Here is a 26,165-nt window from a genome sequence, read left to right as displayed (position 1 = left end):
GTCCAGAAAGTTGAAAAATATGCTGGAGGTTACACAGCTAGTAGTAGTAGGGCTGATATTTGAACCTATGTCTGCACCTTCTTAGCTGTGTAACCTAGAGTAAAGCACATGTTCTCTCTGAGCTATACTTTCGTCATATGTGAAATGAGCACCTACATTACAGTGGGTATATAAGGACTAAATGATGTAATACATGCTTTTCACTAGATCTCATCTTTTGCCCCCAAGAGCCTGGGTTTGGGGGTAAAGGGCTGCCACTTTGGTTTCTTCAGGTTGAATTCAGGCCTGACTGAAACCCTGAGAGTCCTGGGGTTCATTCTTGGTGCTATTAGTAACAGCTGCTGACTCCACAAAGGGCTTTGTGGCATTAGTAACTAATACCTTAAAAACTTGAGGCCTGAATAAGAGGAGTATTCAGCCAACAGGTTGGAGTATTGGAGGCAGTGTCAGAAGCTGTGTGGAAAGAAAATTCTCACCCTATTGTAGAATCAGATTCAGGGATCACTGTTTGCATTTTTATATTTAATGTCTTATTTTAGGGTGAACAAGGTCACAACTGCTAGAGCTGTGACAGAGCGGGATGCCAAGAATAATAACCCTTAATCCTCCCTGTAGCCATCTGGGGAGGTATTAACCCCATTTTCTTGGGGAAGGGAGCAGAGCAGGATCAGTCCTTGCCCAGGTAGCTATCTACAAGCTGTCTAGAGACAGTGTTAGGGTCAGGACCTTGGTAAAGTTTTGTCCTTGTTCATAACCCCCAGATTCTGTTTTCAGAAAGCATAAAACTGTGCTTATTCCTGAACCTTTTAGAGAGCCTTTATCAGAATGGGAGGCAGGCTTTTCTGGTCAGGGAGCTTCATCAGTTGAGGCCTGAGTGTTTGGGTGCCAGTGGCTTACCTGGTTCCCTCTTGAGTCAGACATCTGGATGTAACACAGCTGCAAATGAATCAGAAAGGAAGCATTTCCAAATTGACTGGCTTAGTTTTCCTTGACCTTTCTGCTAGGAGTAAAGTTAGGGGGCAAAACTTAAAAGGCTCCCCTGTGAAAAGGTACTTTGAGTTGTGGCAGGATTTGGAAAGATGCAAGTTAAAGGCAAAATGCAAGACTGTGGATGCTCTTGAATACAATGAGAAAGGCTGGCATTATCGGAATATGCTTCCATTTCTCTTTCTGTTCCCTTCCATTACCTTAAGGTAATTGTGGCCCTAGGAGAAGGCAGATAAATTATCTATGATCACTGAAAAGCAAAGCTCTGAAAACATCAGGAAAATTTTTCACAAAACTCAAATCGCGATACAGAACCATACAGGCAGAGAAGACATCCAGGTGAGTTTTCATCCAGAGCCTCCCACAAGTGAAGCATTTCTTAGGATGGCCTTCCACAGAGAAAGCTTCAGTCAGCCCCATATGGAATCATTTAAGCCAGGAGCCTCAAAGATGGCAGAGAACTTTTCTGAAGATGCTTTGCCGATGGGCTTGTCCTACCATCCACACCTTTCTCAGATGATGTCCTTGTGCCAACTTAGTCCATGACCCTGAAATGCAATCTTTAAATTTGTGTTTAAGACCAGCAGAGTCAAGGTGATTTTGATTCCTTAGCCTAACCCTAAGAAACGGTAAGAGACAAAGTTTCTATTGGGGAAGACTGCTTGGATGTGGTCTGATTAAAGATAATAGTAGTAACTCTTTTTTAGTGGCCAACAGCCTGGGTCCTGGAGTTAAGCTATCTAGTTTGACTCTTCATTTAATTACTGTAACTTTGGGCAAGTTAACTTCTCCATGCCTCAGATCCTTTATCTATAAAATGAGGATAATAGTAGTACCTGTCTCACAGGGCTGTTACGAGGAGTCTGTCAGATAACACTTGTAAAATGTTTAGAATGTTCAATAAATATTATTTACTATGCTCAGTGTCAGGCATTTTACATATGTGGCTCTTCCATTCCTCATCAGTCTGTGAAGGTAGGCTTTATCATCCCTGGTTGGTTTTTTTTTTCAGTACAAGGGCCTCTCACTGTTGTGGCCTCTCCCGTTGCGGAGCACAGGCTCCGGATGCGCAGGCTCAGCGGCCATGGCTCAGGGGCCCAGCCGCTCCACGGCATGTGGGATTTTCCTGGACCGGGGCACGAACCCGTGTCCCCTGCATCGGCAGGTGGACTCTCAACCACTGCGCCACCAGGGAAGCCCAATCCCTGTTTTTCTTTTAATTAATTTATTTATTTATTTATTTTTGGCTGCTCCAGGTCTTAGTTGTGGCGTGCGAGATCTTCGTTGCAGCATGTTTAGTTGAGGCATGCGGGATCTTTAGTTCTGGCATGCAGACTCTTAGTTGAGGCATACATGTGGGATCTAGTTCCCCGACCAGGGATCAAACCTGGGCCCCCTGCATTGGCAGCATGGAGTCTTACCCACTGGACCACCAGGGAAGTCCCATCATCTCTGTTTTATAGATTGGAAAACTGAGGTTTAGAAATGCTGTCACACAGAAAGTGGGTGGCAGAACTGGATTGAACTTTAGGACTGTCGGACTCCACAGCCCAACTCTTTTTATTTTATTATACTAGTTCCAATTACCTTTATGCATTGGAAGTGCTTTTTTTTTTCCTATAGGATTGCTTCAGTAGGAAAACCATCGCAAATAGAGTGAAAGGAAACTTGCATACATCTTTTGCATAATTCAGAATGTTGAAAGGGGGTCAGCTGTCACTCAATGGGAGCACCTCCCTGCAGTGGTAGGCAGCAAGTCCAGAGGAAAGAGAATACAGATGACTTAGGTTCCATCTCCACTCTACTGCTACCTAGCAGTGTGTCCTTAGAATTATGGGATAAGGGCATTGGAACGGGTTTTGCAGCTCATCTCAGAGTCTACCTCTCATTTTACAGATGGGTAAATAGGCTGAGGGAATGAAATGTCATACTCAGAGTCACACAGCCAGAGTTAGAGGCAGATCTTGGCCTGGAGCACAAGACCCTAATCCCGGTTTAGTGCTTCTTCCTCAGTACCACATAGCATTGTGCTTCAGTTCTCCTTTGTTAAATGGGGATGATAATAACTTTCTAGCTTCCTCACAAGATTGTTGTGAGGTTCAAATGAAAAGCATGAACAAAAGCATTCTGATAGGTATAAAATACTGTTTGTATGCAAGGTAGTCATGCTGTTATTCATTCAGCAAGTATTTATTGGTACCTGCTAAGCCCACATCACTCCTTGGGGACCCAGGAGGATCAATAGGTGAATCAGATAAAGAGCTGGCCCTCAGGATGCTTCTAGTCTTTTAAGGAAGAGAAGCCACATAAATAACTACTGTTCAAGTTAGGAGACAGATGAAGGAAAGGGTGAGAACTAAATTTTCTTTTCATAAGTTGTCATTTTGAGGTAGAGAAAAGAAGAAAGTGTTTTGGGACTTTTCCTCCTTTACAATTGAGATATAATTTACTTACCATAAAACCTACCCTCTTAATGTGTGCAAATCTGCGCTTTTTAATATATTCACAAAGTTGTGCAACCATCACCAATATCTAATTCTGGAACATTTTCATCACCCCCCAAAAGAAACCCATACCCTTTAGCTATCACTGCCTACCCCCAATCGTCCCATCTTCTCCCTCAACACTAGACAACCACTAATCTACTTTCTGTCTCTATAGCTTTTTCTATTCTTGACATTTCATATAAATGGATTCATACAATATGTGGCCTTTTGGGACTGGCTTCTTTCCCTTAACACAATGTTTTCAAGTTTCATCCATGTTATGGATGAATCAGTACTTCATTCCTTTTTATGGAAGAATAATATTCCATATATGGATATACCACATTTTATTTATCCATTGATGGACATTTCGGTTGTTTCTACTTTGGGGATATTATAAACAATGCTGCTATGAGTGTTCATGTACAAGTTTTCATGTGGACATAGGTTTTCATTTCTCTTGGAGTAGATACCTAGGAGTAAAATTTCTGGGTCATATGGTCACTCTAAGTTTAACTTTTTGAGAGGAGGCTTTTCTTAAACGATTTTTTCTTATTGAAAATAATACTGTCACTCACACTTAGTATTTACAGTGTGCCAGTTATCCCGTGTAATCCTCACAACAGCCCTGAGGTAGGTACAATCATTATCTCTGTGTAACAGTTGAAAAAACAGCCAGTGTTTCTTGAATTATCACATGCCAGGTATTGTGCTAAGTGTTTTACAATGCATTACCTCATTAATGCTCCCAATAACCCTGTGAGATAGATATTATTACATATACCTATATAGCAGGTAAAAACAAAAATAAAACAAAAAACCCAGGAGCTTAAAAGTAAACCGTTTTGGGGGCTTCCCTGGTGGCGCAGTGGTTGAGAGTCCGCCTGCCGATGCAGGGGACACGGGTTCGTTCCGCGGTCCGGGAAGATCCCACATGCAGCGGAGCGGCTGGGCCCGTGAGCCATGGCCGCTGAGCCTGCGCATCCGGAGCCTGTGCTCCGCAACGGGAGAGGCCACAACAGTGAGAGGCCCGCGTACCGCAAAAAAAAAAAAAGGTAAACAGTTTTGCCCAAGAACGCAACCTAGTGTGTGGTAGAGCCAGATTCAAACTCAAGTTTCTTTCCATCCAAAGCTAGTTTCTAATGACTATTTCCACATTAACACAAAACAATAAAAGTTAACAGTAGAATACTTGGAAAATACACAGGAACAGAAAGAAAAATATATCGCCTGTTGTCCTACCAGAGACATGACCACTGGCTAACAATTTTGGTGCATATCCTTCTTGTTATAGCATTACATATGTACATTTTTTGGTTTGTATTTTTTCCCCCAAGGCTGGGATGGCTATATATATGTCTTAAACCTAATTTTTAAACTAAAATGATTAATGGTTTTTCCATTTCATTAAGCAGTCTTCCATGTTTTGAATGACTCTATAATAGGAAAAAAAGTGGGTTTTTTGGGGTTTTTTTGCCGCATCATGAGGCTGGTGGAAACTTCGTTCCCCAACCAGGAATCGAACCCGGTGCCCCGGCAGTAGAAGCGTGGAGTCCTAACCACTGGATGGCCAGGGAATTCCCAGAAAGAAAGATTTTTAAAAGGGCTTTATTAGAGAGAATTCCAAATGTATACAAAGTAGAAGAGTATAATAAACCGCCATGTACTCATCATCCTATCTCAATAACTGTCAACATCCTGCCATTCTTTTTTTTTTTTGCAGTACGCAGGCCTCTCACTGTTGTGGCCTCTCCCTTGCGGAGCACAGGCTCCGGATGCGCAGGCTCAGTGGCCCTGGCTTACGGGCCCAGCCACTCCGCGGCATGTGGGATCTTCCCGGACCGGGGCACAAACCCGTGTCCCCTGAATCGGCAGGCGGACTCTCAACCACTGCACCACCAGGGAAGCCCCCCATCCTGCCATTCTTGTTTCACCTATACCTCCCCTGCTTTCCACCCACTCATTCTATTTTTTAGGTGAAATTTAGAAACATGAAAACACACTAATCTTGATTGTATAATTTTAACAAATGGATATACCCATGTGAACATACCTCCAATATCCGTGAAATCATACTCCCATCAATATATAGAGAGCCTTCTATCACTCTAGAAAGTTCTCTGGTGTCCTTTTCTTGCCAATCTCCACACACCCAGGCAACATTTCTGATTTTTTTTAACTATACTTTGCCTGTTTTAGAATTTCATCTAGATGGAATCATACAGTATGTACTTTACGTCTGGCTTCTGTTGCTCAGAATCTAAGAGATTCTTCCATGTTGTTGCCTGTATTAGTAGTTCCTTTTTTTTTTTTTTCTGTACGCGGGCGTCTCACTGTTGTGGCCTCTCCCGTTGCGGAGCACAGGCTCCGGAAGCGCAGGCTCAGCGGCCATGGCTCACGGGCCCAGGCGCTCCGTGGCATGTGGGATCTTCCCGGACGGGGCATGAACCCGTGTCCCCTGCATCGGCAGGCAGGCTGTCAACCGCTGCGCCACCAGGGAATCCCTCCTTTTTTCTCTTATATAATAACTTTGTTGGGATATAATCCATATGCCATATAATTCATGCATTTAAAGTATACAATTCATTGGTTTTTAGTAGACTCACAGATGTGCAACGACCACCACAGTCAATTTTAGAACATACTTATCACCTCAAGAAGAAACTCCAAACCACAGTGACATACCACTTCACATCCACGAAGATGGCTATAATTAAAAAAAAAAAAAAAGTGTTGGTGAGGGTGTGGAGAAAGTGGGACCCTTATACATTGGCTGGTGAGACTGTAAAATGGTGCAGCTACTATGGAAAACAGTTTGGCGATTCCTCAGATAGTTAAACATAGAATTACCATATGACCCAGCAATTCCACTCCTAGGTATATACCCCAAAGAATTGCAAACAAGTACTCAAACAGAGACTTGTACATGAATGTTTATAGCAGCACTATTCACAGTGGATGAAGGGATAAACACAATGTGGCATAACAGTGCAATGGAATAGTACTCAGCCATAAAAAGGAACGAAGTACTGATACGTGCTGCAACATGGATGAACCTCAAAACATTATAATACGTGAAAGAGGCCAGACACAAAAAGGCCACAAATTGTAGGATTCCATTTATATGAAAAACCTAGAATAGATAAATCCATAGATACAGAAAGTAAATTAGTAGTTGCCAGGTGCTGGGGGGAGGAGGGAATAGGGAATGACTGCTTAATGGGTATGAGGTTTTCTTTGGGGTTGATGGAAATGTTTTGGAATTAGCTAGAGGGGGCGGTCCCACAACATTGTGAATGTACTAAATACCACTGAATTGTACACTTTAAATGATTAATTTTATGTTATGTGAGTTTCAATTCAATTAAAAAAAAAGGAAACATATCCTTTAGTTATCACCCCTCTACCTCCTGTCCCCTCCAGCCCCAAGAAATCACAAATGTACTTTCTATTTCTATAGATTTGCCTATTCTGGACTTTTTATATAAATGGACTTATATGATATGTGGGCTTCTTTCACTTAGCATAATGTCTTCAAGTTTCATCCATGTTGTAGACATGTCTCAGTACTTCATTCCTTTTTCTGGCCAAATAACTTTCGATTGTATGGATAAACCACCTTTTGTTTATCCATTGATCAGTTGATGGACATTTCGGTGGTTTCTACGTGTTACCTATTGTGAATAATGTTACTATGTGCATTCTTGTACACGTTTTCTTATGGAGTTTCTTTGTTTTGTTTTGTTTTTTTTACTGGTACGCGGGCCTCTCACTGTTGTGGCCTCTCCCGTTGCGGAGCACAGGCTCTGGACGCGCAGGCTCAGCGGCCACAGCTCACGGGCCCATCCGCTCCGTGGCATGTGGGATCTTCCCAGACGGGGGTACGAACCCGTGTGCCCTGCATCGGCAGGCGGACTCTCAACCACTGCGCCACCAGGGACGCCCGAGTTTCTTTGTTTTTAACAAAGTCACTTTTTTTTCCTCCTGACCTTTCATTTCAAAGCTAGCAGAGGTAATAAAGACATCCTATTCTCTGTGCCCCACCATCTGCAGTGGAATCCTCAGTGTCAGCTTTGTTTCTCTGGTAGGGAATGAAATATGGAAGAAATGTTGTAACCATGCCAGTGAGTATAGATAACAGGAGTTATCAGGTCTTAGTAGAATTCAGGTTTGGTGGAAGTCTATTAAGCACCTACCACGATCCAGGTATATATTTTGTACCTTCATATATATTTCATCATTTATTCCTCACAAAGATCCATTGAAGTAGGTTAGTATCCCTATTTTACAAATGAGGAAATTGAAACTCAGAAACATTAAGTAACTTGCACAACTACGGGGCTGAAATTCAGGCCCAGGTGCCTAAGTATTTCAAGTCTGCTTCTCTTTCTGCTGCGCTAACCAGAGCCTAAACAAGGACTATGGCACACCTGAAATGGGTGGTTCCTCATGTTTGTTTGGATATTACCAATTCAATCCTTGGTTCCAGATGAGTAATCTTCTCCAGATGTACTTTCTTCTAGGGTTTGGTAACCTTAGGCTCTTATATTACTGGTACCCTTTTCATTTTGAAGTGCGAGATTAACTCCTCCACATTTAACTGTTAGTTGAATTTTATTAGCTTCCTTTGTAACTATACAAAGATGTGCCCATTGAAGAAAGTTTCCCAGTAGCCTAAGTTTTTGGTTAATCATTAGAGAAATGCAAATTAAAACTACAATGAGATATCATCTCACACCGGTCAGAATGGCCATCATAAAAAAATCTAGAAACAATAAATGCTGAAGAGGGTGTGGAGAAAAGGGAACATTCTTGCACTGTTGGTGGGAATGTAAATTGAATGGAGAACAGTATGGAGGTTCCTTAAAAAACTAAAAATAGAACTACCATACGACCCAGCAATCCCATTACTGGGCATATGCCCTGAGAAAACCATAATTCAAAGAGTCGTGTACCAAAATGTTCATTGCAGCTCTGTTTACAGTAGCCAGGACATGGAAGCAACCTAAGTGTCCATCAACAGATGAATGGATAAAGAAGATGTGGCACATATATACAATGGAATATTACTCAGCCATAAAAAGAAATGAAATTGAGTTATTTGTAGTGAGATGGATGGACCTAGAGTCTGTCATACAGAGTGAAGTAAGTCAGAAAGAGAAAAACTACTGTATGCTAACACATATATATGGAATCTAAGAAAGAAAGAAAAAAAATGGTCATGAAGAACCTAGCGGCAAGATGGGAATAAAGACACAGACCTACTAGAGAATGGACTTGAGGATATGGGGAGGGGGAAGGGGGAGCTGTGACAAAGTGAGAGAGTGGCATGGACATATATACACAACTAAAATAGATAGCTCGTGGGAGGTAGCCGCATAGCACAGGGAGATCAGCTCGGTGCTTTGTGACCGCCTGGAGGGGTGGGATAGGGAGGGTGGGAGGGAGGGAGACGCAAGAGGGAAGAGATATGGGAACATATGTATAACTGATTCACTTTGTTATAAAGCAGAAACTAACACACCATTGTAAAGCAATTATACTCCAATAAAGATGTTAAAAAAAAAAAGTTTGTGGAAGGGATGGTGTTAAGTTCTAGGCATTTTAGAGCTCTGGGAATAGAATACCTTTTAGAAGGTGTAACATCTGCATAGCAGCTCATATTTTCTTTATAACATTAAATCAGGGCTTCCCTGGTGGCGCAGTGGTTGAGAGTGCGCCTGCCGATGCAGGGGGCACGGGTTCATGGCCCGGTCCGGGAAGATCCCACATGCCGCGGAGCGGCCGGGCCCGTGAGCCATGGCCGCTGAGCCTGCGCGTCCGGAGCCTGTGCTCTGCAAAACATTAAATCATATCTTTTCCTTTGTGCCTTAGGTATTTTTATATTTCTCGTATTCCTGACTCCTAGAAGCTGGCTTCCTTCTTCCTCTTTTCCATTTAATATCAGCTAGAGTTTGCCTGCAATATCCTGAATTACAAGTAAATGCCATTCCTAAACCTTTGTATTCTAGCTAGAGGAAGTCTTTATTGAGCTTTCACGTTCTGCCAACAAATTAGCCCTCAGTGTTATTAGAGCTTTAAGTGTGAAAATCAGGGTTTATTCATTAACTGTGCTATGCTTAGGATGAAGAAGATACATTAAAAGTTGCTTGTTGTCTGGGAATTCCCTGGTGCTCCAGTGGTTAGGACTCGGCACTTTCACTGTGGTGGCCAGGGTTCAATTCCTGGTTGGGAAACTAAGATCCCGCAAGCCATGTGACTCAGCCAAAAAAAAAGTTGCTTGTGGTCTGTTAAAGTCCTTATTCTTCATTATTGATTTCCCAGTTGTCTGTCTAGCTCTACTGTTATATGTTTAGTTTGTTTCCCCTACTGTCATTTTTGTGCTCTCTTCTAAGATGTGTGAATAAATGAGTATAAATAAAATTTAATTTAGTATTCCATGTTGTTCCTTCTGAATTTACTGTCCTAGCTATTCATTTTGGTCGTTTGGTTAAATTAGCCTTTTTCAGTCCCTCTTTGGAGCTCTGATTACAGTAGCCTTGGTGCCATTGATATACAATTAATGACAACTATATTGTGTGCTCTTGAAGAGACGGGTCTGTGTTCGGCTTGTTCTTTGCTGTAGTTTCAAAGTTTAGCGTAGTGCCTGGCAAAACAGGCATTGAAATTTTTACCTTAGGGATTCCTTTTTTTTTTTTTTTTTTTTTAATTTGGCTGCATCAGGTCTTAGTTGAGGCATGCGAACTCTTCCTTGTGGCATGCGAACTTTCAGTTGCGGCATGTGGGATCCAGTTCCCTGACCAGGGATTGAACCTGGGCCCTCCGCATTGGGAGCACAGAGTCTTGGCCACTGGACCACCGGGGAAGTCCCCACCTTATGGATTCTTGAAGTCACTTATTTCCGTCTTTTTGCCCCTCAGCAGAACTGAGCATTATGTAATTTGCATACTGCACCAGAGATAGAAATCCCCTTGATGTAGTCTTTTCTAGAGTTTAATCATATATAATATATATAACTTCCTTTTGCCAATTCCAGTCTTTCATTCGTATCATTTCATATTTATGAGTTCTTTATAGAATTGACTATTTCCTAACCTTCCTTAAAATAATGCTTTTAAAATTTGACCATGGGGCTTCCCTGGTGGCGCAGTGGTTGAGAGTCCGCCTGCCGATGCAGGGGACATGGGTTCGTGCCCCGGTCCGGGAGGATCCCACATGCCGCGGAGCGGCTGGGCCCGTGGGCCATGGCCACTGAGCCTGCGCGTCCACAGCCTCTGCTCCGCAGAGGGAGAGGCCACAACGGTAAGAGGCCCAAGTACCACAAAAAAAAAAAATTCTTTTTGACCATGATTAAATCTCCTAATATTCAAATAACTTTAATTTATTGCTCTGATCATTTGTATTTGAGAGACTTTGGACTGAAGTATGAAACTAGTTATGCCCCCTGTATATTTGAGCGTATTTCTCTCCTGAGGTGAGCCTTTATATAATCTCTGCTTAGAAGTGTTTCCAGTTATGCTTGTCCGCCTCTAAAAGTTTGTGGAAAGGCACTGTTGCCCTTAAGAGAGGAGAGGGTGGGCTGTGCTCCAGAATGAGCTATCTGCCAGTGTGCTATCATTTCTTCTCAGGATGGGAATGAAAATGTTTACCAAAATACCAACTGAGCAGTAGTTGTGTTAAATTTGACATTTTGGGTTTTAAACCTCTGCCTACCAGTCTGATATTGTTTTAAATCCCAGTTTCCATTTTATCATTTACTTGAATTGTAGTGGTTTTTGCTTGCCTGGTTTCTCTGCTTTTACCTCCCTTGTTCCTTTTAGTATTTCCAAGCCACACACCAATATTAGCTAAAGTCCCTTGCCTTTGTTTTTTTATTTTTTTCTTTTTTGTTTGGCCTCGCCATGCGGCTTGTGGGATCTTAGTCCCCCCACCAGGGATTGAACCCGTGCCCTCGGCAGTGAAAGCGCCAAGTCCTAACCGCTGGACTGCCAAGGAATTCCCTAAAGTCCCTTGCCTTTGATTCTTTGCTTTCTTAGTATAGGTACTATATCTTTCATCTCATTATTCCCTTGTGTCAAGCACAGTGCTTGGTGCTTGCTAAAAACTCAGTTTATGTTTTTAGAAAAATAATGAATGAGTAGTGACAAATTAGTTGGCTCTTTTGGGGATTCTCGTAGTGATCATTACTCTAGGAAATTACATACGGTAGTAATTTATTCATATATACTTAGTAATTAAGAGTATCCATACAGTTCTAGGTTTGAGTCCCAGCTCCACCTCCAGTTTACTAGCTGTGTGACATTGTGAAAATTGTCTCCCATCTATGACTCTGTTTCTTCATCTATAAAATGATAGTAGCATCTACCATACAGGCTTTTTGGACTAATCTTAGCACTAGTTGTCTCTCTCCTCAGAAGTGTATCCCCCTAGTTCTTTGCGATTTCTTGTCATTCACGGTTCAGCTTAAATGTCATCTTCTCAGAGGGCCCCTCTGTATCAGGCAGGATTTGTAGTTGTAAGCAACAGAAACCAATTCTAGCTGATTCTTGAAAGGATATTAGGGAAACTCACAAAATATCAGGGAAGGCCACAGAGCAGGCTTGAAGAATGGGCTGGAACAAGGGAAACTGGTTAGCATCCAGGACCCACAGCCAGAATCATTCACGGAACCAGTCCATGAGGTCACTGCTGCCACTGACACAGCTTACGCCACCACCAGCTGACTGGACCTTAATGGCCGCTATAGCGCCTCTTCCTGCCAGCATGGACTTTCCATGATCCTCCGATTCGTTGACAGCAGATCCCAATTAAAGTCTGGGGCTCATGTGTCTGTTGGCATAGCCTGGGCCATATGCGCACACTGTAGGTGTAAGGGAACCTCAGAAAGAGAATCTTGACTCCACCATTCTCACTTCATAGTGAGAGGGCGCTCTGCCTCCCGCCAGACGCGTTAGATGGGGAGTTCCCAAAATACAGGAAGGGAGTTCACATGCCGAGCAGCCAGAAAACTCCAAAATACACTATATCTTCTTTGACCTCAAGTCTAAAAGTAGCCCATCAATCACTCTCTGATCAACTTGTTTTATTTTCATTATAGCTCTTTTCACTACTGGATATCTTCTTATTTTATTTGTATTATTATTTGTTATCTATCCCCTCCTGCTAGAATATAGGTACCATGAGAGTAAGGAACTTGCCTATTTTGTTCACTGCTGTATCTCCTGGGCCCGGAATAGTACCTGGCATATAGTAGAAGCTTCTTGTGTTCACCTGTTAAATGAATAAGTTAATGAATGAATAAATATAAAGCACTTAGCACAATTCCTGGTACATAGTAAGTACATAATATTTGGCAACTTACTATTTCTTAGCAGATAAAAGTATTTATATTCTTTTCAAAATAAAATTAAAGAAAAAACTTTATACTTACATTATTTTATTTGACCTTCCCAGTAATCTTCCAAGGAAAAGGTGTTGGGAGTAAAAAATGAGCCTTTTTCTGGTGAAGCATGCATGGCCCATTCAGTGTTTGTACCAATGCTTCCTGTGCCTGTGAGTCACAGGAATGAGGGCCTACTTAGAGAGATTAAGAGACTTGACCAAGGCCACATCACTGGCCTTACTTTTTTTTTTTTTTTTTTTTTGCGGTACACAGGCCTCTCACTGTTGGGGCCTCTCCCGTTGCGGAGCACAGGCTCCGGACGCGCAGGCTCAGCGGCCATGGCTCATGGGCCCAGCCACTCCGTGGCATGTGGGATCTTCCCGGACCAGGGCACAAACCCATGTCCCCTGCATCAGCAGGCGAACCCTCGACCACTGCACCACCAGGGAAGCCCACTGGTCTTACTTTATATCAGATATACTCACTGACTTTGGTGTTTTCCATTGTAATAAGCCTCACCCCATATTATTGGTGATTGTGGGGCAGTTACTGTTATTGTTTTGGCTTTGACCATTATATCACAAATCAGAGCCATAAACACAATTGCAGGCCAACGCTTAATTTATGTCAGTTTGTTCAAATTCATAATTTTAATTTGATGGCCAAGGGCCCCTGGAAAAGCTATTGTGGAATTGTAGTTTTCAGATGGCATCCCTGGATGTTCTTGGTGCTTGTAGGTTTTGTGAGCCTAAGTAGTGCCAGTGACTTCCATATATCCCTGTTAATGCTCCCTAAGATGCAATGCTGGGTGACTTCCACACTGTAAGGGAAGGTTCTTGCCCTTTTAAGAGCTTTTAATCCCACAATAGACCATGGTCTATTGTGTTCTTCACACACACACCCATTTTCTAGAGACCAAAGAACTCAAGCTGAATGGGAACATCTAATCAGGCAGCAAGTTTTTTATAGTCCCACTGTGTGCCTAGCACTAAAGGAAAAAAAAATCTGCAATAACATAGTGTTTATAAATAGAGTCTCCTTTTGTGGTTAAATGCCAAAAGGAAAGGAAGGAGTCTGCTCACAGCTCAGGTGGAGAAGGTTTGGTTTTCGGAGGGTGAGCTAGGAATCTGCAGGAGGCCAGTTGGAGGAAAGCCAGGGCCAGGAGGTCCAGAAGTGGCCTCGGGAGGTCCTATTGACTTGGGAGGGTTAGCAGAGAGGCCTGATGAGCCTTACGAGCCATCATTAGAGGGCCATCATGGAGAAGGAAGACTAGACCTCCTGTGTGACTTCAGAGATAGAAACAGGACCAAAAGGTGGACATAACAGGAGGCAGAACTTTCTTTTAAAACATAGTGGTTTAAAATGTAAAATAGATAGCTAGTGGGAAGCAGCCGCATAGTACAGGGAAATCAGCGGTGCTTTGTGACCACCTAGAGGGATAGGGAGGGTGGGAGGGAGGGAGACGGAAGAGGGAAGAGATATGGGGATATATGTATATGTATAACTGATTCACTTTGTTATAAAGCAGAAACTAACACACCATTGTAAAGCAATTATACTCCAATAAAGATGTTCAAAAAACAACCCCAAAAACAGTGGTTTATTTTTTTCTCTAGTGGTTTTTTTTTCTGATTGTAAAATAAAATTAATGTGCTTTTATAGAAAAAATTTGAAAACATCAAAAAGTAGAAGGAAAAAATCAGTCATACTATTTATTATCCAAAGATGGCAATTGTTATTTTTTATATTTCCTTTTTTAAACATAGCTGTGACAATAGTGTTTACTGCAAAAGCAAAATATAAACATTTGACATGATGTAAGCATTTTTCCTTCATAAGTAGCATTTCTAATGCTACATAATATCATATGACTATACATTATTTAGCCATTCCTCTATCATTGGAAACTTGGGTGGTTTAATTTTATTGCTTTTACAAACTCGATGATGAATATGTTTCAGTATGGAACTTTTTTATTTCTCCTATTTTGTGCTTTCTTATGGCAAATTATCAGAAATGAGATGACTAGGTCTTTCTAACAGAGTTGTGTAATAAAGGAATAGTTTGCTTAAGAAGTTCGGAGTCTGAAAGCCTACATATCAGGGTATTGAAGAAGGATTTCTTTATGTTGGACATGGTCACCATTACATTTCCTGTCTGCTCTTTGATGCTGTGAATCTGTTAGAGGGTTGAATGTTCTGTTTGTGATACTGATTTGGCTTTGGGGAGGGCCAGGCTGAAGGTCAAGGATTTTGAAGCATAATTAAAAGTTTCAGACTGGTTGCCACAGATGCATACTGAGCAAGTGAAACTTGACATCTTTCTTGCTGTATGCCTTGTTCTTACTTTGGGATGTGCTTCCATCTTCCTTCATACTCATATCCACACACACACACCCATTTTCTAGAGAAGCACACATGACTGGCTCCTTCAGTGTTTGTTCCAGTACTTCCTGTGGCTGTGAATCTTTGTCTCTCCACCCCCCAACCCCCTTCACCCTCCAGAGGTTCTTCAACACTATGGAGCAGGGCCAGCACACCATGTCATAAATCACGGGCAATAGCCAGTTTACTGGGTGGGCTGGTGGGCTATTTTAGGGGTGGAATCAGGGCCCTGAAGCCACCTTACTCCATCCTCCAAGGTTTGATTATTTTTTTTCCCCCAGGTAATTAAATGTGTGTCTTGTGGACCTGGGCTTGGCTGGAATGCTCAAGGGTCCTGAAGATCCTTCTATAGCTTCCTTCTGTTGAATCCATTAAGAGAAGATGGCAAAAGTCAACATAACTAGAGACCTCATCTGTAGGCAGATAAAGGTAAGCAACCCAGACCTATGAACCAGAGCATGAGGTCCTTTTTCCCCACAGATTCATGTTATAGCTGAATAAACTGAGGACTAGAGTCTGTGACTTGCCATTAACTAATTAATGGCAGACACAGGCCTAGAACCAAGGTCTCTTGACTCTGGTCTTCTTTTATCCAAGAACATGGAATCATGGAGACTCCTCTATCCAAGCACTTGTACCTGGGCTGCTGAGATTGATGGAGTCTGGTGGAGGAGGGGAGCACGTATGTGCACACCTGTGGAGGAGGCGGGGTGTGCAGCAGAAGGAAATAGAGCTTCTTCACGTTGCTCTGGCTACTCAGCTGTACATATAACAGAACCTGGGGGAGTCTTAATCCCAGTTTAGCTTAGACTCTTTCTTCTCTTCTTCGAGGGTCTCCTATACCAAAGCCTGCACCTTTTCTCTGCAGTTTGTACCTGGAAGACACTCCAATACTGTGAGATGAATAGATGACTGGGCAGTCAAGCTCATTTAGCGAGGTAGCCCAGGCTTTGTCAGGGAAGCCCTCAGTAAAGGAGCATGGGGGTTTAATGGAGGAGATTCAACCAAGACAAGATGTGCTTTTGAAGTAAGAAGCCCAGGCTGGGGTCAGGGGCTTAATCTCACCACTGCCCTAATTAACTACCTATAAGACTTTAGTGACTTTGCCTTTCTGTGCCTCAGTTTTCTGTTGTTAAATGATAATAATGTCTGTCTGCCTGCAGGCTTATCTTGAGAATGAAATCCGAAAGAACCTGAGAAAGTTCTTTGTAAAGGTTAAGCGCCAAAAATCTTTTAAAAATTAAGTGGCATGCGCATAAGCTGTGGTCACCATCCAGAAGGATTGGTGACACTTATGCCTATGCACGTTAGTCTGTGTTTTGTATATTTTCCCCTGCATCCCTGAATCCTTTTGCAGCTTTGTCCATTTGTGGGGGGGTTTGTGTGTGATTTCATTAGACTGCGTGGCCCCAAGGGCAAGGACCAATTCCTAGAGGCACAGAATCATAGAATTGGAGGGACCACTCAAGTTATTTTTCTCCTTTATATATACCCCACAATATGTGTCCTAAAGATGATGCCCACCTTCTCTAACCTAAGTATGGAAACATTCCCTATTTGTTGTTTCAATTTTTTTTTTTTTTGGTAACCCAACAATTACAACTTAGTGCTTAATTATATCCTCTCTTCTATCGATATTATTCTCTAATCCCTGCCCAAGTATATTGTAAACTCCTGCAGGCCAATTTCTTGTTCTCTTTTCTAGCTCCTGTGGGGCCCAGCACAATGCTGCATATGTAATAGGAACATAGTAAATCATGTTAAATCGAATCAATGAATCTATGAGTTTGTTTCTCTTCCCCAGGAGCGGGGTGCCCTGAGCTTTGAGCGGCGCTACCATGTCACTGACCCCTTTATCAGACGGCTGGGCCTGGAAGCAGAGCTGCAGGTAAGAGATCCAATTTGCACCCTAGATGCAGATGACTGGCTCTCCATTCTCTGCCTGCAGAGAATCCTCTTTGCACTATTCAAGGCATAAACAGTTTTTCTCTGCAGGTCATACCTGAAGGTTACTTCTCCTTTACAGCGGTTTTATTAGGCACATAAATCTGAATCAAGATTAGTGATTGACATGGTCACACAGAAATTGTTTTATCGCCATATTATTTCCTTTGTGCTTGGAAAAAGACTATTGAATTTCATACCACTGTTTTTACTATTGGCTTGGACAGTAAAGATTCTTACCTTTGTATAGGAATTTAGAGTTTACAAAGTGTTTTCACACACACACACACACACACGCACGCGCACACACACACACACACACACACATACACACACACTTGCATTTTAGCTTCAAAGAAATGCTGTGGGTGGTATATAGGAAATAGGTATTTAAAAAAAGGTTTAGAAAAACCAAGCACCTTGTCCAATGTTGTCCTGTCCAATCCAGGGGGAGTCAGGCCTACAGTCCAGATGTTCAGCTTTTTCTGTCTGACACAGAAACACTCCCCAATGTTAGCTCCATTCCCTTTCCTTCCTCAGAACTGTGTTTTGAATCCAACTTTTAGCTGTCCTCTCCAACTAAGTGTCATCTGCAGGTTGAATAAGAATTCTCTTTGGTTCCTTCACGTTAATGTTTGTAAGTAATTGTGTTGATCTTAGAAAAAGACTAGAAAGAAATTCACTGCCTACTAACAGTGTTATCTCGAGTTAATGAAATTATAGATGATTGTTATTGCTTTCTTTTCATTATAAACTTTTATCCGTTATAAAATATAATTACATTAATAGTAATATGGAAAAGATAAGTAAAAATTACTTGTTATTCCCCCCTCCCTAGTATAATGACTATGTATATACTTCCTTTTATCTTTTGCATATTTTTACATAATTGTAATCATACTTTACATTGAATTTTGTATCTTTTTTATAATAATCCTCTTCTCCATGTTACCAAGTGGTATTCACAACTTTCACTTAAAATTTTTTTTCTGATTATATAAGTAGTAAATATTATAGTAGAAAATATGGAATCGACAGAAAAATATAGAGAAGAAAACAAAATCAGTTTTAATTCTACCATCCAGAGATAAACATTGTTAATGTTTGGTATATTACTTTCATGTATTATGAAGCAGAATGCTAGTTAAGAGATAGGCATTAGAGCTGAATAAATTTAGTTTCAACACCTATCTTCTCTACAGCTATATAGCCTTGTTCAAGTTACCCTTAGTTTCCTGATCTGTAAAATGGATCAATAACTGAGAATTGTTGTGATGATTAAATGAGATGATTTTTGAAGTGCTTAATACAATGCCTGGATCATATAAGCTAGTTCAGTAAATAACAATTATTATTATGTCTTCCAGTGTTTTTTCATGCTTATGTAATTTTTTTCTGCAAAGTGGAGCTCATACCATTTACACAGTTTGCTAAACCCTTTTATACTTTTATGTCATTATTGTTTCCCCATACCTCTAAAAAGTCTTTGAAAACATGATTTTGTAAATATATTGTATTATTTATCCTTTACTCTATTTTTTTTGAATTTCTTTCCATATTTCCTTGAAACATAAAGTACATCCCTTTAGTGCAGTTGGAGGTGGGGCATGCAAGGTTTTACCTCCAAGGGGACATTTGGCAATGTCCAAACAGTTTTGGCTATGAAAACTGAAAGGGTACTACTGGCATATAATGAATAGAGTATAGGGATGCTGCTAAACATTCTACAGTCATAGTACAACAAAGAATGTGCAACAAAGAATTATGCAGCGCCCAATGCCAATAACGCCGAGGTTGAGAAACCCTGCTCTGGTGGATGCTGAGTGGACAGTTGAAGGCCAGTCTTCTCCTTTTAGCTGTGCCTCCACCCAACCCATATTGTCTCTACTATCTCTTCCTGGTTTTATAACTTTGTCCACAACAGACTTGGAAACCTCTGTGAACACAAAACAGGATTCTAGCTATTATTTCCAAAGATTTGGCACTCAAATACAAAAATATGTTAAGGTGGATGCACTGTCTGAATTTGCACTTGGCTGAAGGCCACCTTAGCTGGGACCTATAGTAACAGTGCACAATATGAAGGAATGCCCACAGGTTTAGGTGTTAAAGCAAAGACCTAGTTTGGACTTCCCTAGTGGCGCAGTGGTTAAGAATCCGCCTACCAATGCACAGGACCCAGGTTGGAGCCCTGGTCTAGGAAGATCCCACATGCCGTGGAGCATCTAAGCCCATGTGCCACACCTACTGAGCCTGTGTTTTAGAGCCCACGAGCCACAACTACTGAGCCCATGCACGTAGAGCCCACGCTCTGCAATAAGAGAAGCCACTGCATTGAGAAGCCCGCGCACCAGTATGAAGAGTAACCCCCACTCGCCACAACTAGAGAAAGCCCGCGTGCAGCAACAAAGACCCAACAGAGACCTAGTTTAAATCCCAGCTTTGCCACCTGTGAGGCTTAGAGAAGTGAGAGCAGATGGAAAGAAGACTGGGAGAAAAATAGGTTTGTGAGAGAATCGGGGTTGGACCTGTAAAGTTTGAAAGCCTGTTGGATAGCTTTGTGGAGATGTCAGGTGGGCAGTTGATGGTCCTAATCAGGGGAGAGCTCTGGACTATAGGGAGAAATCCGGAGACTTCAGCGATCCATGGAGCCTTAGAGAACAGGGTCCAAGACCTAGCTCTGGAGATACTCCAGCTTTCAGAAATTGATTACAAGCTAAGGAGATAAAAAAAAGTTAACCACGAAAGAGAGTCAGTGAAGTAGAACGGAAACAAAACCAGGAGAGTGTAAGGAGAGTATTTCAAGAAAGGAGTGGTCAGTTCTACTCAATGCTTCTGAAAGGTTGAATAAGTGAGGACAAAACAGTGACTGTGGTCTTGACTAGAGCAGTTTTATTGGAGTGGTGAGAATAGATACTAAATTGGAGGGGTTGAGAAGTGAATTGGAGGTGAAGGAGTACAACAGCAAGTAGACAACTCTCTATTTAAAAAAATTTTTTTAGAGAATTCCCTGGCAGTCCAGTGTTTAAGACTCAGCGCTTTCACTGCATGGGCCTGGGTTTGATCCCTGGTCGGGAAACTAAGATCCCACAAGCCACACGGTGCAGGAAAAAAATAAAAAAATTTTTAAAGAGGGTGATGAAAATTTATTTATCTATTTAGTCAGTTATTACAAACTTTTCCCCTAGATGAAAGGAAAGATAGGATGTAAGCAGTAAAAAGGGTAAACTGTTGCAGGAAGGGGGACCCCTTTCCAGGGCCCGAGATTGGGGTCTTATCTAACACTCAGGAATGAATTGTCCAAGGAGACACACATGCTGACAAAGCAAGAGACTTTATTGAGAAGGGGTGCCTGGGTGGAGAGCAGGAGGGTAAGGGAACCCAGGAGAACTGCTCTGCCACGTGGCTCACAGTCTCAGGTTTTATGGTGTTGGGTTAGTTTCCAGGTTGTCTCTGGCCAATCATTCTGACTCAGGGTCCTTCCTGGTGGTGTGAGCATCACTCAGCCAAGATGGGTTCCAGTGTGAAGGATTCTGGGAGGTTGGTAGGACATATGGACTGGCGTCTCCTCTCTCCTTTTGACTTCTCCTGAATTCTTCCGGTTGGTGGTAGCTTGTTCCATGTTCTTTACCAGGATCTCCTGCTGTAAGATAACTCATGCAGCTGGTTACTATTGCCCCTGGCCAGGGTGGGTGGTTTTGGTCAGTGATTCCCCTAACAAAACTGTAAAAGATACCTTTTCTTGCTTTTCTACATCTTCTTCTCACCTTTCTTTCTTCAGCTAACTACCTGGGCAGCTGACTGGCACAGATGTATCAATAGTCTCTCTTGTCCTCTATCTTCTTGTTGGCTTTAACCAATGAGGAATCATTTCAGGAGACTGGAGGAAGAAGGACAGCTTTTTTTATTCCCTTCGCTGCCATCCTTCAGAATCACTTTATTTTGTTTTTGTTTTTGTTTTCCAGCTTTATTGAGTTGTGTAGACAGTTCTTGAAAGACCTCGTTTACAAAAGGAAGCAGAGAAATGGGGAAGTAGCTGGAGGGGCCTTCGGGATCAAAGGAGGGATTTGTAAGAATGAGAAGAGGGCTTCCCTGGTGGTGCAGTGGTTGAGAGTTTACCTGCCGATGCAGGGGACACGGGTTCGTGCCCCGGTCCGGGAAGATCCCATATGCCGCAGCGGCTGGGCCCGTGAGAGGCCCGCTTACCGCAAAAAAAAAAAACAACGGGAAGAAATACTAGAGGTTGTTTGTATGTTGATGAGAGAGAAGGTGGTTGCTGATAAAGGATTAGGACAGAATAACTGAAGGAGCCACGTCCTAGGGAAGGTTGGAGGGGATAGGATTTAGAGTTGAAGCAGAGGGCTTGACCTTTGGTAAGTGCAAAAACATTTCTATCATTGTTACAGGGTCCAGTGGGTTTGGCAAAAAAAGAAGCATAGACTGGGATAAAAACTGGAAAGTCATTGTAATAGTCTATAGTAGCAGTTCTCAAAGTGTGGTCTGCAGACCCCTGGGGATCCCCATGACCTCTTCAAGGGAATTCATGAGGTCAAAACTACTTTCATAGTAATACTAAGACATTATTTGCAAAAAAAAACTAATTCATTTAAAAATTTGCAAAAAAAAAGTGGTAAAACTACTGTCATTTTAGCATGAATCAAGGCAAGTAGCATCAAAGTCATTGAATTATTTACCCCATGCATTTGCAGTGACCCCCCCCAAAAAAAAGCCAGTCTTACTTAAAATGTCCTTGATTTTTACATCAATAAAATAATACAATAAAACTTATTAATTTAAAATTTCAACCCTTAAATACAGATCTCTTCAGTATTCTTTATTATGAGGTGGGAAGAATCCATAAAGTACTGCTGCTGCGTACTGAACTCTGGCGGTTGTCTTGAGGAAAAGCAGTTGTTCAATTGTTTTGAGTTGCAAGCTCAACGGGACACTTTTTTCATGGAACACCATCTGAAAGAATGGCTAGCAGATGAAAACTGGTTATTCAATTATGGGTATTTGGCAGACATTTTCTTTGAAATGAATGAAGTAAACTATCACTTCAAGAAGAACAACTGACAGTATTTGTTGCCAAGGATAAAATTTGAGCTTTAAAGCAAAGGAAAAAAAAAAAAGAATATAGGAAAACTTGTATCTGCCACCATGAGCTTGATAGCCTCTCAGTACTTCTTAAAAGTCTTTTTGATGAGATCTGTAGTGATATTAACAAATGTCAACTTTATTTTATTGTTCAAATTCAGTGAGTCCTTTTTTTAAAAAAAATAAATTTATTTATTTTTGGCCGCATTAGGTCTTCGTTGCTGCACGCGGGCTTTCTTTAGTTGCATCCAGCGGGGGCTACTCTTCGTTGTAGTGCGTGGGCTTCTCATTGCAGTGGCTTCTCTTGTTGTGGAGCACAGGCTCTAGGTGCGTGGGCTTCAGTAGTTGTGGTACACTGGCTCAGTAGTTGTGGCACACGGGCTTAGTTGCTCTGCAGCATGTGGGATCTTCCCGGACCAGGGCTCGAACCTCTGTCCCCTGCATTGGCAGCTGACTTCTTAACCACTGTGCAACCAGGGAAGCCCCGTAAGTCACTGTTTTGAAAACATCTGTAAAAGACCCAGGCCTAATGTAAAATCAACTAATGTTTGTTTTTTGTTTTTTCTTTTTTTTTAATTTTTGGCTGCGTTGGGTCCTCGTTGCTGCACATTGCGGTGCTCAGGCTTCTCATTGCGGTGGCTTCTCTTGTTGCAGAGCACGGGCTCAAGGCGCGCGGGCTTCAGTAGTTGTGGCACATTTGCTCGGTAGTTGTGGCTCACGGGCTCTAGAGCGCAGACTCAGTAGTTGTGGCGCACAGGCTTAGTCGCTCCATGGCATGTGGGATCTTCCCAGACCAGGGCTCAAACCCATGTCCCCTGCATTAGCAGGCGGATTCTTAACTACTGCACCACCAGGGAAGTCCACAACCAATGTGTTTTAATGTAGCAGGATACCAACAGCTCATTCATGTGGTTTCTGATTCCACATTGTAACATTAAGAAACCGTTATTTGTCCAGTTTTGGTGTAGTATCAAAGAAGGATACCTACAGTGATCTAAAAAGGCCGTTAAAATACTGCTCCCTAGTCCAACTATAATACTTATCTTTATGAGGGTGGATTTTCTTCATGTACTTCAACCAAAATAACATCTTGCAACAAACTGAATACAAAAGTAGATATGAGAACCCAGTCATCTTCCATTAAGCTAGACAAAAGAGTTTTGCAAAAATGTAAAGCAATGCCATTCTTCTCATTAAATTCTTTTGTCTTGGAAAATATAGTTAGTTTTTATTTAAAATGTGTTAGCTTATCTTTTTATTATTTTTAAATGAAATTAATTTTATTTTCATTAAATTAAAGTTATAATTAATAATGTTAATTTTAAATGAAGTTAATATTTCAGTTTTTATTTCTAATATGGCAGATACTGATAACCTATATTAAAAAATTCTTTGGGATCCTCAGTAATTTTTTTTTTTTTTTTTTTTTTTGGCGGTACGCGGGCCTGTCACTGTTGTGGCCTCTCCCGTTGCGGAGCACAGGCTCCGGATGCGCAGGCTCAGCGGCCATGGCTCACGGGCCCAGCCGCTCCGCTGTATGTGGGATCTTCCCGGACCGCGGAACGAACCCGTGTCCCCTGCATCAGCAGGCGGACTCTCAACCACTGCGCCACCAGGGAAGCCCCCTCAGTAATTTTTAAAAGTGTAAAGGGGTCTTGAGATTAAAGTTTGTGAACCAGTGGTCCATAGAGCCATGAAACTGGATGACTGGATAATATCACTGGGGAAAAAAGTAGGAGGAGAGAGAAGAAGGCCCAAGACCAAGAACCAAGGTGTTTCAGCATTTAGAGATTATCTGTTTCCTCTCTTCCTCTACCCAGAGGAGACAGAAAGAATAGCATAGAGGTGGAAAAACATGGTATTATGGAAGCCAAGGAAGAGGAAAATTCAACGATACTGATTTCTTACAATCCTGATCTCAAAAGGCTATCTTATTTCCCTCTTTCCTAGTTGGAGGTTGGAGGGGACACCTTTTTTTGACACCCTCACCCCCCCCCCCACTATAGTAATAAAAATGCCATTATAAGCCATATCACCATGTATAAGCCCTTTAACTTCTAGGATCCATTTTCTCATCTGTAAAATAATGTACACATCCTGTTTGTCTCTTAGTTTTAAGAGGAGGAATAAATAAGTTATTTTATGTATGTAAGGTACTTAGCACGGAGCTCAGTATATTGTAAAATTCATGGTACTCAAATATTAGCTACGGCTATTGTTGTTGTTATTTACAGAAAGCTTTTAAAGTTTCCTGAGATGCTGATTTGATGGCGTCCAGCTTTTTAAAATGCTTTATGGTCATTTTCTTCCCTTGTTTTATTTGCCACGCATTGTCACATATGGACCCCATTTCGGTTAACAAGAGTTGACTTTTGGAATTAAGATGAGGTTATATAATAAGGGTTGGGGGGGTGGGATAAAAGAGGTAAAATCAACAGTAAAAACTCCTGCCTTTTTGTGGTTATTGATTATAATGTTTTCCTCTATATTATCTGGGGGAATTTTTTCCCTGGATTTCCTAATTTACTACTTTGTATAGTTTTGAAAAATGCAACATGAAACTTAAAGAGAACTCCTAGAATACAGTACTGAACATTTAGTAGAGGCTCACTAAAAGCCTGTTGGTGTGATTGGCTTTTAAAATTTTCTATATTAAAGTTAGCTTAAAAGTTTAAAAAGATTGTCTACTTTCCACTCTTTTTCCCAGCCACCAAATTCACTTTCCTGGAATCAACTAACATATTCAATTTCAGTATCCTTCCAGAGAAATTTTATGCATTTTTATGCAAAATTTTATGTAAAAATTCTCACCTTTTCTCACAAATGTTAGCCTAACATATTTACTGCTTTGTACCTTACTTTTGAATTTAAAAATATACTTTCATGATTTTACCACATCAGTACATAAAGATGTTTCTTTCGTCCTTCCTTCCTCTCTTTCTTTCTTTTCTTTCCTTTCTTTCTTTCCTGCGTCAGGTCTTCCTTGCTGCATGCTGGCTTTCTCTAGTTGCAGCGAGTGGGGGCTACTCCCGTTGCGGTGCGCGGGCTTCTCATTGCAGTGGCTTCTCTTGTTGCGGAGCACGGGTTCTAGGTGCGTGGGCTTCAGTAGTTGTGGCACACGGGCTCAATAGTTGTGGCTCATGGGCTCTAGAGCGCAGGCTTAGTAGTTGTGGCGCACGGGCTTAGTTGCTCCGTGGCATGTGGGATCTTCCCGGACCAGGGCTCAAACCCGTGTCCCCTGCATTGGCAGGCAGATCCTTAACCACTGCACCTTCAGGGAAGCCCAAGATGTTTCTAATATCTAATCCTTTCATGGCTTCAGAGCATTGTGTTGTATGAGTGTACCATAATTTATTTAAATTTTCCCTGTTGATGGATACGTAGATTACTTACAGTCTTTTGTATGTACAGTGTTATTCCTTGCAACATCATTTGGCATATGTGGGTGTATATTTTTAGAATAAATACCTACAAATGGAATTAGTAGTCAGAGAGTATATCCATCTGTGATTTTAATAAATATTAACAAAATTGTCTTTCATGGAGTTTGTACCAATTTATACTCTCATCACACTTCTCCAGTCTTAAACATAGTGTTCAATAAACATTTGTTCTCTCCCCAGCCCCAACCTCTTCTCTCTCACATGTCCATCATTATTCTGAGAAATTTCACAAATGAGTGAAACGTAATGTGCCAGAGAGATCTCAACTTGGCTTCCTAAGAGAAATGTAGTCTAGGCTGATACCTGAAAGATGGATGGGAGGAGCTAGGTAGATTTGGAGGAGATAAGGAGAGAAAAAAATCCTAGGCTGGGGGAATAGCATATGAGTGATGCAGGAGAGAGTAGAGGGTACTTGGTTCAAGAGAACAGATGGTCCCAGGAT

At 41.7% G+C, this 26,165-nt stretch overlaps 1 protein-coding gene across 6 annotated transcripts in view; it reads left to right on the top strand.

Annotated features, from left to right (window-relative positions):
• The window catches only part of WDTC1 (WD and tetratricopeptide repeats 1), a 72,436-nt gene that overhangs the window by 3,806 nt on the left and 42,465 nt on the right, over positions 1-26,165 (top strand). For 5 of the 6 annotated variants that reach the window (XM_033840143.2, XM_033840153.2, XM_033840137.2 and 2 more), the window contains exons 2-3: positions 15,521-15,668; positions 17,044-17,127. In XM_033840143.2, the coding sequence (XP_033696034.1) occupies positions 15,621-15,668; positions 17,044-17,127 (132 nt within the window). In that variant the 5' untranslated portion in view covers positions 15,521-15,620. Of the gene's footprint in view, positions 1-1,193; positions 1,327-15,520; positions 15,669-17,043; positions 17,128-26,165 lie in introns of those variants that run through there. The other variant, XM_033840140.1, reaches the window with a different exon arrangement.

The sequence above is a fragment of the Tursiops truncatus genome, chromosome 1 (assembly GCF_011762595.2).
Source record: "Tursiops truncatus isolate mTurTru1 chromosome 1, mTurTru1.mat.Y, whole genome shotgun sequence".
NCBI lineage: Eukaryota > Metazoa > Chordata > Mammalia > Artiodactyla > Delphinidae > Tursiops > Tursiops truncatus.
Note: the sequence above shows the minus strand (reverse complement) of the source record. Positions and strands in the feature narration are given on the sequence as shown.